The 14,055-nt window shown below is 37.1% G+C and overlaps 1 protein-coding gene across 1 annotated transcript; it reads left to right on the top strand.

Annotated features, from left to right (window-relative positions):
* Positions 1 to 914: 914 nt before the first annotated feature.
* Positions 915 to 11,163, top strand: ABCI8 (ATP binding cassette protein 1). Its single transcript, XM_006854531.4, has 2 exons — positions 915 to 2,629; positions 10,694 to 11,163. The coding sequence occupies exons 1-2, from the start codon at positions 1,181 to 1,183 to the stop codon at positions 10,910 to 10,912; spliced, it is 1,668 nt and encodes a 555-aa protein (XP_006854593.1). The 5' UTR covers positions 915 to 1,180; the 3' UTR covers positions 10,913 to 11,163.
* The last annotated feature ends 2,892 nt before the right edge of the window (positions 11,164 to 14,055 follow it).

The raw sequence follows: 14,055 nt of genomic DNA, 5'->3' as shown, positions 1-14,055 counted from the left end.
AGGATCAAGTAAAGGCTCCTTCACATTCATTTGGTAATGTGACAATCTTGCCTGCTCCCTAGGTGGTAGGGAGTCCTTAATTTAAGTTGCCTTCGGATCACCCTTGCTCTTAGGTTAGTATCCAACATCTTTTCGTAGATAATTGATGAAGGCTTGTCGGACCTACTTTATTTGTTTTGAACTTTTTACCTTCCCAACCCAAGACCATTCTCGATTTCTCAATCCTTTGGTCCCTTTTCATAGAATTGTTTTTGGACTTTGAGCTCAATTAGTGACACGTTACTATCCATCAAATTTTACATCCACCGGTTGACAATGGTTGCCTTCTTAGATAAAAATAAATAATCTCATCATATAAATTTCTCATAAAATTCATCCTTAGGGGATGGTGAACAGGTTCATGCACCACCACATATACAGTTCCCGGCTTTTTCAAGTTGTAAATTTTCAGTTTTAACTGTTAACCGACTTATTCGCCATTACATGTAGGCAAATTGTTTCATGCAAGCTAGACAACATTTCTACATATGCGGTCCAAAAAGTGTAAAGTACCTATCTTAAAGATGTATGCAAGCAGGTGTTCGATCTAAAAATAATGGAGCCTAATGGTCCAAATATTTTCTTACGAGAATTATGATTTTTAGTTTTAAAAATTTATTTATTTTTTTCATATTTATGATTAGATATTACATATCAAATTAAGTCTTAAAATCTATCTACAAAATAGATTTATTTTCTACATATAAAGGCTTCGCCTTATAGAAACCGGGTCCGTACATGTATTAGTATTACTGTAGGCTACAGTATTACCAGTAAGTTGAGGAAAATCCAAATGCCGGAATCTCGAGAACCAAATTCCCACCAAATATATTTTCATTTATTTTCTCAGCGGCTTAAATGAAAGGCCGAATATCCACAACAATTTTTTTTTTTTTAACTTTCTCTCGGCTTCCCATCTCATGCACGAAACCTTCTCCATTTCTCTCTTCAATCCACATCTAAACAGCGAAGGGATCTCAACTCTCTCTCTCCACCATATCAGAGCGGTGCACCCTCTGCAATTACTCTCTCTCTCTCTCTCTCTCTCTCTCTCTCTCTACCATATAAGAGCGGTACAGCTCTGCAATTGCTCCGTTCTCTCTTTTTCTCTCTGTAAGCAGTTCGCTTATGGTTGAAACCCATGGCTTCTGTTGTGACAGGCAATTCAGCTAATTTCTCTCTCCAAAACCACTCAGAAAGAACCAGTCTATGGCTTCATCCCAGCAATTCTCTCTCAAGGACGACGTATCTCTGCAAGTTGTTCCCTACCAGACGGTGGAAAGCCCCTCGCCTTCTCAAGCTGAGAGCTGAAGCTGCAGAGGTCTCTGAAACCACTGTTCTAGAGAGGGATGCGTCCAAAGGTAACCCTAGTTCTAAAGATGCAATTCAGAAGTTATTACAAAGGGAATACAAATGGGGCTTTAGATCTGATATCGAATCTTTTTCGATCCCAAAGGGCCTCTCTGAAGAGACAATAAGGTTAATCTCAGCCCGAAAGAACGAGCCGGATTGGATGCTTGCATTCAGACTAAATGCCTTTAATCAATGGTTAAAGATGACTGAACCCAAATGGTCAGATAACCAGTACCCTCCAATAAATTTCCAAGATATGTGCTACTATTCAGAGCCAAAACAGCAGGCAAAGAAGAAGAGTTTAGATGAGGTTGATCCCCAGCTTTTAGAAACCTTTCAAAAATTAGGGATTCCTTTAACTGAGCAAAAACGATTGGCAAATGTTGCAGTTGATGCAGTTTTTGACAGTGTATCCATCGCTACCACTCATAGAAAGACCTTAGAGGCAGCAGGGGTCATCTTTTGCTCAATTTCAGAGGCCATTAGAGAGTACCCAGATTTAGTTAGGAAATATTTAGGCAAAGTTGTCCCTCCTTCTGATAACTTTTACTCAGCTCTAAATTCAGCTGTTTTTAGTGATGGGTCTTTTTGTTACATCCCAAAAGATACCGTTTCACCCATGGATATATCAACCTATTTTCGAATTAACGCATTAGAAACTGGACAATTTGAAAGAACCCTAATTGTGGCTGATGAGAGAAGCTTTGTTGGGTACTTAGAGGGGTGCACTGCTCCTTCTTATGATAAAAATCAGTTACATGCAGCTGTTGTTGAGCTTTTTTGTGCAGAGGGTGCTGAGATTAAGTATTCAACTGTACAAAATTGGTATGCTGGTGATGAAGAAGGAAGGGGAGGGATATATAATTTTGTTACAAAGAGGGGTTTATGCGATGGCGATAATTCAAAAATTTCGTGGACTCAAGTGGAGACTGGATCAGCAATTACTTGGAAATACCCAAGTGTTGTTTTGAGGGGAAAGAATTCGGTTGGTGAGTTTTACTCGGTTGCTTTAACAAACAATTGTCAACAGGCTGATACTGGAACTAAAATGATTCATCTTGGGACAAATACAAGGAGTAGGATTGTTTCAAAAGGTATATCAGCAGGAAAGTCAAGGAATTGTTATAGGGGTTTGGTTGAGGTTCGGCCGCATGCTCAGAATGCAAGGAATTTCTCTCAGTGTGATTCTATGTTGATTGGTGATAATGCGGCAGCGAATACTTATCCTTACATGCAGGTAAGACTTCATTTGTTGTCCGTACTTTATCATGTGGTGTTTTAAGTCATTGCTTTTGCTATGCGTTGCTTTATCTTGCTCTGGTGCATATTTTCTTGGATGCTATGCTTGTTTGTGATGCTTTCATCCTGTTTATTGGTGTTGTTTAATGCATCTTGTTTTCTTAATCATATATTGTGTGAGATTATTTTGTTTTTGATGGTTGTAGTATGTGATAAAATGAAAATTCATGGCATATTGCTGGTAACTCTGAAATTTGAAAAAAATTGTGCGTAAGCATCTTTAGAAAAGGTATGGGCTGCCATAAATCAGCTAGGAGCCTACAATTTTGATGCTTTCCTTCTAACATAACAATTTTTTGTCTTGGGCACACATTCACTTGCAACTAACATATCATATTGACCAATTTTTTACTCTATGGGATATATGCTGCTTTTAGGTGCATGAGTTCTCTTACATAACTTGAGCCTTATTCTTTAATGTTTGTTGTCCATGAATTAGAATTTGAAGTTGAATATGATTGAAAGTAAGAGCTGAGCCTCAAGTTTGGCAAATTGGGAATGCTTTCATGTGATGCATTTCTCATCCTTTGTCGTATATAGGATTCAATTATGAATATTGATTGCTCTACTCAATCTCTTAGGCCCGACCTTGTCATAATTTATTGACATCACCATCTTTTGGCATTTCTCAGGTATACCTCCATGTTACAATGATCTATGAATCCAGATACCACTTCTTGTGTAAATGGAATGTCCTTTGCTTTTTGTATTTGTTCTTTCTTTTCCCCCCAAGTTTATAATAATCTCCATTCTGGTGGGATTTCCATTGAACAGTTCACAAGTCATTACTTGATGAAATGTTGATTTTTTTCTTGCTGAACTTGCCATGGGTTCATGAGCACATTAGTTACTTGTGATACAGAAATTTCTTTATCTTAGGAAAATTACATTAAAAATTAATTGACAGATATTGCTGCAAGATATTCAAAGTTTCCAAACTCAGGTTAGTACTTGTTGAGGATCCGATCAATTGTCAAGTAAAATCAGTTAATATTTTGGCGTAAATCATCTATGAATGATATATTGACCTTGAGGAGCTTGACTAAAGCAATGTGGGAGAAAACTTGCCCTAGGAAAAAAAGTTGCTTAGAAATGATTTAAGGGACAAATAGCTAGAGGGTTCTTTTTAGTAGAAATTTTGCATATCTTTGATTTGAAAAAATTGGTTTTTAGTTCTTGAAGGCCTAGATCTGCTGTCGACCAAATCAACAGCCTATGTTCAATGGAGATGGTCCACTCCTTTTCCCTCATTTTCCTGTGCGAATTGAACTTTTTTTTGATGAACTAGATGAGATCTAAATGTGTGCAAATTTTTTGTCAATATGACCTCCACTTTTCAAAGTGGCTTATGGTACAAACCGACTGGCTTACATAATCTTTTTTTAAATTAATTTACTATCTATAGGCTTTTTGTATCGTATACTGTTGTTATGCTTAGTTTATTAAAAATTTAAAATTGAGAGATGCCTTTTCTCAATGAGTAACCAACAAAAAATGTGGACTTCCTTGTTTCTATGGAATATGACCTTTTTGCCCAAAAAAAAGGCATGGTGACATATGTGTTCCAATGGCTAAAATAACTCAAAAAAATGTAACAGGAATAATTCAAGAATAATAATGATCAAAATACCCCTGCAATATTCAGGGGTATTTTGGTAGTTATATTTCTTTCAACATTTTGTTTGGAATTTTTTACATATGTGTGATGGTGAGAGGTATGTATATACCAAATTTGAGCTTAATCCAACAGATAGAGAAAGAGATAAAATTCAAATACACCATATGCTCTAGAAAAGTGGGACTCGAGTGTAAAATATGAAATAAAGGGGAGTATTTTTAAGTAATGAAAGAAAACAGAATTTTCTATAAACTTCCCAAAATAAAAGACTATTGTTGTTTGTGTTGTGAATCTGACAGCTAATGTGCCCGTGCCCTTGAGTTTCATGTATGTGAAGGGCCATTGTCTCTTTCTCTATGCAACTTCCCATTTTAACTTGATTACTTTGTCCTCTGCTTAAATGGTTCCATTTCTTGAACTCAATTATCGTTTCTTATGTTTGTATAGTGTAGACAGATGTCCTCCTTGTGGGGCCATCTACAAGATGGCAAACGCTTTTAAAACAACTGTTTAAAATTGCATCTCTTATGTCCTTTTGTCGAGTATTGTAATGCTTAGGATTTGTTTGTTGTTAGGTCTTACTCTATCCAGTAATTTGCCAAAAAGAAAACAAGAGATGAAGCACCTTATCAAAATCCAAAAAGAAAATAACACGCAAAGGTTCTTGACCACGCTACATTTTTTTTATTTTTACTTCTTGGCTTTCTAGGATCACATGTTTTCAGCGGGACTGGAGCCAATGGTTATGGAATTATTCTTTTGTGTGAATTATTCGATAGGTGGCAATTCAGCCATCACCTTTCCAATAATCTGCTCGGCATTGTCTGGCCAAACCGTTAACCTATTCTGTTCTTATGGCCAAACCGTTAACCTATTCTGTTTTTATGGCCACCGTGATTTACATGGCAGAGTTGGGTGGATTTCTAAAAAATGAGGGGTCCATATCTAGTTTCTAGGGTCACATGTGTTTCTCCAGTCCATGAGAATAAGATGATTTACCAAGCCTATGTGTATGTTACTCTTATGAGAATTGATTGGCACATGAAACCATCTTATTGGTGATGGTGGATAGAGTTCTTATGGGAAAGGAATAAGTAACAACTTGAAAAGGCCATCTTTATAGGGATCCTAATTGTGATATATTACTATATTTGGTGAGTTTTATTGGGTGTAGTTTTTTCTGTCATTGTGAGACTCTTCACAATATCCTCTTTAGAATTCTCTGGTGTTCTTAGACTTGCTGATGCATCTTTGATTATGTTTAAGGGTGGCAATTGGTTCTGGTTGACCTAGTGGGTCTAGCGTTGGCCCCAACAGGTTGGGTCCAGGTCCAAGTGGCCCGACCCGACCAAGGTCGGGCCGGATCCTGGTCCGGCTTGGACTCCATCGGGTTGGGACCGGGTCCTAGTTGAGTATAAAATATATGAAATATATATTATATAAAATATATTTTTTATATCTGGATTGGACAACCCACTGGTGGGTTAGGCCGGGTCAAAATGTCTTGGACTTGACCTGGGTCCGGGTCCATGTTATACCTAGTTGGGTCGGGTCGGGTTTGGTTTGGGGTCGACCTGGAGCCAACCCAACCTATTGCCACCCCTGGTTATGTTTTTAATTTGTGTTGTTAAAGCTTAACTCATTTTATAACCTTGAACTTGACCAAGTGAATCTCTTATGTTTTTTTCTCACTAGTGGCATCCTTTGTATTTGGGTTTGAGAAGATGTTTCCATTCATGGTAGTGATGTTTATGCTGGCTGCCAACCTATTACAACCCTCCTCCTTTCTCATCCGGGCTTGAGACCGGCCATGGCGGGGTTGAGATGAGGATGTTGAGATGGATGAGTGGCAAAACAAGAAAGTGATAGAAATCGGAATGGGTACATATGAGGAAACTTAGGGGCAGCTCCAATAGGCAATAAGATGAGGGAAAGTAGACTTAGGTGATCTGGCCATGTGCAACAACGACCTAGAACAATACTGGTTAGGAGGGATGATTTGGTTCAAGTGGAAGGGGTTCTAAAAAGGCAAAGGGAAGGCCCAAAAAGATATGGATAAAAGTTGTGAGAAGAGATATAGTCAGTTATGGTTTGACTAAGGGCATGGGCTTTGATAAAGTGGAATGACGGAACAAGATTCATTAGCTGATCCCAAATAGTTGGGATAAGGCTCAGATAATGATGATGATGGTGATAATGAAGATGTTTCTATTCGAGTCTAGGTTTGAGCCATAGCCCAATTGGAAGGGCACTTGTAGTTGCAATTTTGAGTTGTATGCTCAAATCCCCATTACCTATTAAAGAAGTAACCGCCTGTTATTTAACTATTTACATTTCCTTTCCCTGTTTTTGTTATGATTGTCAACTTTCCTCAATTGATTAGTCTCCTCTAAAGAAGTGAGTGTCTTTTATTTAACTATCATTTCCTTTCCCTATTAATTGTTATGATTATCAACTTTCCTCTCTCTCTCTCTCTCTCTCTCTCTCTCTCTCTCTCTCGACACGTGCACATGTAACAGTGATTAAACTTGACATAACTATGATCTTTTTTATGTTGCTTTGAGAGGACTTGCTATTTGTGAACTATCGGCTTAATTTGATGCCGCCTTTATCTGAAAATGATGTGGGATATGCAGGTATTGGTGTATCTCCTGTTTCATCATTTAAATGTTCTGGCATTTCTACTTTATAATCTTCATAAATCACTCAAGTTCATAAGATCAAATTGAATCTGATTTATTCTTTATTCTTCTTTTCTTACTGTAGTGTGATTGGTGGATTTGAGCTATTAAAGACTTGTACGAGGCAAATATCCTTATTGTTAGTCTTAGTTGCATGACTTTTAAAAACCAGAAATAGAAATCCATAGTTATTGAAAAATGCATTCCAAATAACCATGGAGCAATTTTACTTTCAATTTCAAGTAATATTGCCATGCTTATGGGTTTGGCTGACTGTCGGACCAGACCAGAAAAGTTGCCTGAGAAATTTGTGTGGTTTTCTTGAAGAATAATTGAACCAGCTCATCTTCTTGGATGCATTGAGAGCAGCTTCTTGTTTCTGTTGAAATTCTAAATGTTTGTTCTCTAATTCTTTTCTATTATTACTGTTCGAGAGCCTGGCAATGCACATGCACAACCAATCAAATAACAAATTAATCTCCAAAATTTTTACATTCAATATTTTTTCTAAAATAGAGTAAAAAATTAGAAATAAAATCATATTGTTCTTTAATTTTATGGAAATATAGAAAATTAAGGGAGGGAAGGTCAAAAGGACATGTATGGAAATGTAATTATGGGAACCTTGGGGATAAGGCCACATCTCACCTTAGGAACTCGATCTCTCATTTCCTCAAGGAATCTTAGAGGGGGCTGGGTTTATAGAAATAGGAATCTATCTCCCTATAAACTGTGATCTTGGTTTGCATGCTTGTAGGTTCCCTCCAAGCAGAGGAGCTATACTATTCATTGGATTGCTGCGTCTGTACTTGGTATTATAGATTTATTTCTTTAGAATATGTTAAACTGTATACTAGAAATATGGTATTAAAAGCCTATAGTTTAGTATCATAGTAAGCCAATTTCATTACCATCATCATCCAAGCCTTATCCGAATTATTTGGGGTCGGATATATGAATCTTGTTATGAGATGTGGCAAAGTTTTACACTGGCTGCATACCTAACACAACCCACCTCCTTTACCCGGGCTAGGGACAAATTAAGGGAAAGTTTAAGGTCCTCACCCTTATTAGACCATAGTTAGCCAATTGATGATATTATTAAATTGTGTTATTGTAGTAAATTGGAGTATTATAACTATAGCATTGGTAATAAGGGAAGATGTATGACAATGGATCAAGCAGGCATTGGCTCGATCCTAATTTTGTCATATACTAATAATTGATCTCGTTTTATGTGCGGTGAAGCTTAGATCCCTCCAAGTCGAAACCTCAATTCCATTGACATGGCATCTAGTTCCCAGGTATCCTAGGATTAGACTCCTTAATTTATTGATGTATGGATGTTGATCCTAACTCTAGGAGCTTCCTCCTTATGGCAGTTCGGTGTTTCCCCAACTGCTCCCGCTCTTGAACCCTCTCTCACCTCAAACAACTATGGATGGAAGTAGTGAAAGGAGATGGTGACCTATGGTCTAATTGAGGGTATAGTCCTTGATAAGGTAGAATAGCGGAATAGGATTCGTGTAAAGGCGGGTGCCTAAGCAGGTGTGGGCGCCTATTGTTGTCTCTCTTATGTGGATTCTCATTCTATATAATTCATGCATCTTTAAGTTGGAAGTTGGAATCATATCTGGGGAAATTTCATCATACAGCAATATTTTATGGTTACATTACTATAAAATAAGCTTGGCAATGGGCTGGGCTTAAATTGGCTACAATTGGCTAGGGACCGTAGAGACTTGCCCTAGGTACAGATTTTGTAATAGAATAAAAACTTTAAAGAATGGATGAGGTGGGATTTGAACCTGATAATGATGATTAGCATACATACCCACTAAACATTAAAGTCCATTAGTTGTATATTATTTACATCAATAGATGTAATCAGTGTTTTAAAGCTGTTAGCCGGCTTGAAACCGGTGGGATACCGCTCCAGTTCTAAAGACTTCCTGGACTCCTCACGTTCTCACCCCCCTTTCAATGCAAATTTGCCTTCGAGAACTGGCCCTAATGGGTGACCTGTTCTTTACTCTGGTCTTAGTTTTTAAAACACTTTGTTGTTACATATATGTATGTATTACAATCTCTGTCTCTCTCTCACTCGTTCTCTTTTACACATTAAACCCCATTTCCCTCTCTCTCTCTCCCCTGTGCCACAAGCCTAGCTCTCTTTCTTTCTCTCTCAAACCTAAAAGTTTTCTCTCTCAAACCTAAAAGTCTTGCTCTTCGCTCGTCCTCTCTGCTGACCCAGAAACCTCATCTCTCTCTCTCTCTCTCACATTGCTCAAAGCCAAGGTTGCTACTGTCTATCCCTCTCTCCCCCCCCCCACAGTCAATTCTGTTAGTCTCTCTCTCTCTCTTTTTTCTGCACAAAGCCAAACTCTCTCATTTCTACACAAAGCCAAACTCTCTCTCTCTCATTTCTACACAAAGCCAAACTCTCTCTCTCTCTCTCTCTCTCTCAATGCTCCCTATCTCTTGCCGCCTATTAATCTAGCTCTCTTCACAAAGCCAGATCTACTCGTTTTTCTCTTACTATTTCTCCCACTAAAGTCTTAATATCTCATTATCTCTCACAACCCCCTCTCATTGGATTAGTAGAATCTATGCCGATGAATCATGGAGAGAGAGGCCATGGTTTTTGCGCTTAGGTACAGGGAGATGTTATCTTATTTCTCTCCATCCAAAGCCCTACTCTCTCTTTCTACCCACACACAAATATGTGGCCATCAGACGGCCAGGCCTGTCCATACCTACCCTATTTGTGTGTGTGTGTGTTTTTTGGGGGTGGCTCGGGGGCGGTGGGGGAGGGAGAGAGTGTAGGGTTGGCTTCGTGTAAAAAAAGGAGAGCTAGGTTTGTGGTTTAGGGTGAGAGAGAGAGAGAGCTTGGTTTGTGGGTTAGAAAGAGAGCTAGTTTACGATTGGAAGAGAGACATTGTTTTTTTTTTGTGTGTGTGTGTGTGAGAGAGAGAGAGAGAGAGAGAGAGAGAGAGAGAGAGAGAGAGATTGTGTTTTATATGCAAGGAAGAGAAATCGAGTTTTGTGTTTATTATTTTTGTGATAGTTTTTGTAATATATACACACACACACACATACATACATACATACATATATATTATAAAAAAACTACCACAAAAATAATATGTATTTATATATAGAAAGCATTTGAATAGTATATCTAGTATACATTTTGCAGGTAAAATAATATACGACTAGTGGATTGGGGTTATAATATATGTTAGTCACCATTCTAAAGGTTTGAATCCCATCCACTCCGCTCTTTAAACATTTAAAATGTATGTTAAAAGTGCCTTCAGAGCAAAAAGATAAAAAGAATAAAGGGAGAACAAAGAAAAAAATAAACTTGGGCCAGGCCATTGACCCTTGGCCCTAGGTTGGCCAAGCTTGGACCAACCAGCTGGCCTGGAGTTTAGGCCCAGGCCCAGTGTGCATATCAGATTCAGGGGCCTGAATGTGGGTTTTGTCAAACCAGACCTAACTAAAAAGGGTCACTACCATCCCTTCCCCATGATGGATATTCACCAGGTACACTTAATTTCATCTCTCCATAATTGATGACAAATTGTTTATGTCACTTTGGAGTGCTATATACCTTTGTCTATTTGGTTGGGGTGTACTTTCAAATCCATATGGAATTTACTGATTTGTCAGTTCAATTTGCTTTAATGTTATATGTCAGGTTATGAATCCCACTGCTCGTGTGGAACATGAAGCTAGCACCTCCAAAATTGGGGAGGACCAACTATTTTACTTTCAGCAGAGAGGCATCGACCATGAGAAGGCCGTTGCCGCCATAATTGGGGGCTTTTGTAGGGATGTCTTCAACGAGCTTCCGCTAGAATTTTCAGCTGAAGTGAACCAACTAATGAGTTTGAAGCTTGAAGGCTCAGTTGGTTGAGGTATGATGAGTTTACAAGCTGAAATGTAAGGCTTTGTTTCTTTATCCCTTTTAGAGTGGATGGATTTTCACTTAATGTTGAGATTGTTAAGTTGTGAAGTCTCTACTTGGATATTTGTAGACATAAAAAAGCTATTGTAATTTGTATGAGTAAATATCTTGCTCTTTATGACAAACTGTCAATGTACAACTGTTTCCCTGATATCTCATTGAGGTATATGATCAATGTATATATTATGAATGTACTGCCATTGAATGTGACCTGTGCGACTTTTTATTCTATTAAGCCTTGCATGGCCATGTTTCCCCGTCTTGGTCACTGGATCAGTATGCAATGAATAGGTGCTTCAATAGGAAATTACATCATACACCAGCATAGTGCAGTGTATGGTACACCGCCATAGCTTCTCCATAATGGATGGTTGCGATTAACAGTACATTGTTTGTTATTGGGAACTACAGTTAATCCATGACGGTAGCGAATGGTGGTGCCCTCGTGGTGCAACTTATACCATACATCACTGGTGTGCGTGGTCACTGGATCAGTATGCAATGAATAGGTGTTTCGATAGGAAATATCATACATCATATAGTGCAGTGTATGGTACACTGCCATCAGTTTCTCCTTAATGGATGGTTGAGATTCACACTACATTGTTTGTCATTGGGAACTACAGTGAATCCATGACAGGGTAGCGAATGGTAGTGCCCCCATGGTGCAACTTATGCTATATATCACTGGTGTGCTTATACTTTGCGGTGAATCCATGACAGGGTAGCGAATGGTAGTGCCCCCATGGTGCAACTTATGCCATACATCACTGGTGTGCTTATACTTTGCGGTGTATGCTATATTCTCTCATTCTAATATTAGGAATACTGAAAATAGAATGATGACACCAATTGAGTTTTGGGGGTTTGTGGAAAATTGGGGTAGTCACCTAGATGCTTGAGTTGGATGACATTAGCATCTGATGCAAAATGGGTTAATATGAGTGATTTATCTGCCTTGTTAGATAATGATTCCGCCAACCTTTAAGTTGACTAGAAAATTTAGCTATCATAATCTTTACTATGATCACTTTTGCCTTTTATTATCCTAGCATTTGAGCTGATACTCATATTATGGCTGACATCGAGTATTTGATATTCAGATAGTCCATCAATATTTTACTCTAATATAAATCTATATCATAATATAGATAGTGTAAAAATGTTTATATAACGGGATTGTATCTTATGAGACCATTTATTTTTGTTACGAAGAGTTTGCAATGGTTACTAGCTGTTAGATGTCAATTGGGTGGGCTTGAGGTGTATTACCAAGTTCGAAATTTTTTTTTTATTTATTTAAAAAACCTTTTAGTCTAATCAATAACACACTCATAACCAACCATCTGATTTAAAATCTAATGGATAAAAATAATTGTGATCTCCTTGTGTTAAAAGTAAATGGTCTCTTTGTAGATTTTTCTTTATATAACTAGAGTTTTACAATTAGAAGATTGTAGATCAAGATTCGTGTCTGGACTTCCTAAATCTTTTGTTGAAAAGGTGAGATTTTATCTTCACGAAGAAAGAGCAAACATACGCGGACTTGAAATATGGAGAATATTACACAAAGAATCGATATAGAGTTAATGTTATGCAATGAAATCAAGATAGACAAATTAAAAGGAATGCATACATAAAAGAGAAATGGGTTATTTCTACTATCGATTTGGGATGGATACTAACCTACTCTAAGATAGAAATCGCAAAAAAATATAAGCATGAAAATTACTTTAAAAAATCCCATAAGAAGAAAAATAAAGAATCTAGATCTAAGAAGTCTTCATCAAAACTCGAAAATAAAAAGAAGACTCTTAGGTGCTGTAAATGTAAAAAAGGACATTATGCTAATAGATACAACCAAAGTAAAAGATAAAATAATAATATTCAAAATGATTTGACAAATGAAGAGCCAAGTAGAGGAATCCGATACCACAGAGTTGAGTTCATCAGAATATGAAAGTGAAAAGGTAGCAGGATCTCCTGTCATGTGATTCGAAGCGCCAGAATCAAGAAACCACTTAAAGAGTGAAGTATACTGTCATCGATGTTCAATGTTCTTGTATAAATGTTTTAACCACCGAACAAAGCTCTTCAAAAACTGAGGAGACTTTGAAGAAAATGAAAAATTAAAATCTTTAAAAAAATATTTTAGAAATTGAAAAAATATAGAATGAAACTATGTACTTTTGATATAAGGTGGTCACAATTAACCTTGACAATTGGATGTGATTTTGAATGGTTGAATTTATTCTATTGATCAAGCTCAAACTTCAAAATTTTTTTTTTCGAACTTTATGACACATTAAAGCTATCAAATTTCACATTAGATGATTGTAAATAATTGTGGCCACTTTGTATTAAAGGTAAATGATCTCATTGTATACAATCCTTTAAAATTTAAACCCACCAAATGAAGACAAACAATTTTATGATTTATAAGAAATCTTGAAAACAACAACTATAAAAGGAAAGAAGAAAAAGAACTTTCCCCAAGTGAATTAAAATAAGAAATAAATGGAACTAAACCAGAGATTAGAGAGATAAAGAATGGAACTCTTGAAAACAACAAATATAAAAGGAAAGAAGAAAAAGAGAAACCTTATGCTTGGAACGTAGAAGAAGACGATTTACTTAATCAATACAACAATTTAAAGTACAAAGATGGCGTTCATCAGTAATTATTAAATAGGCGATTTTATTTCTCAATCTACTGCTCTAATAGATTTTGATGCAGATTTAAGTTGTATTAGAAAAAAGTGATTAAAAACTATATAGTACAAATTTGAACAAAATAAATACTAAATACAAATGATCAAATGTCCATTTATGAAATGAATGTCTATGTATTATGTCATTTCTAACTATGATATTAGACAGTGGATGAAAAAGATAGGAGAATCTCAAGTAACCTTTTAACTTCTATGAAAAACCCAGAATATAAAAAATTAATGAACTTCAAGACATATATTCAAAAGGCTGCCCACCTAGCGCCTAGGCGACAGCCTCGGTGGGCCATGGGGGCCGGGGCGAATCACTCAAGCCTAGGTGACGCTTCTGTGAACGAGGTCATTGGGCGCCCAGTGCCTAGC

Source organism: Amborella trichopoda, chromosome 11 (assembly GCF_054954075.1).
Source record: "Amborella trichopoda isolate Santa Cruz 75 chromosome 11, AtrichopodaSantaCruz75HAP2 v2.0, whole genome shotgun sequence".
Taxonomy (NCBI): Eukaryota; Viridiplantae; Streptophyta; class Magnoliopsida; order Amborellales; family Amborellaceae; genus Amborella; species Amborella trichopoda.
The sequence above is the reverse complement of the archived record's forward strand: the minus strand, read 5'-3'. Positions and strand labels throughout refer to the sequence as shown.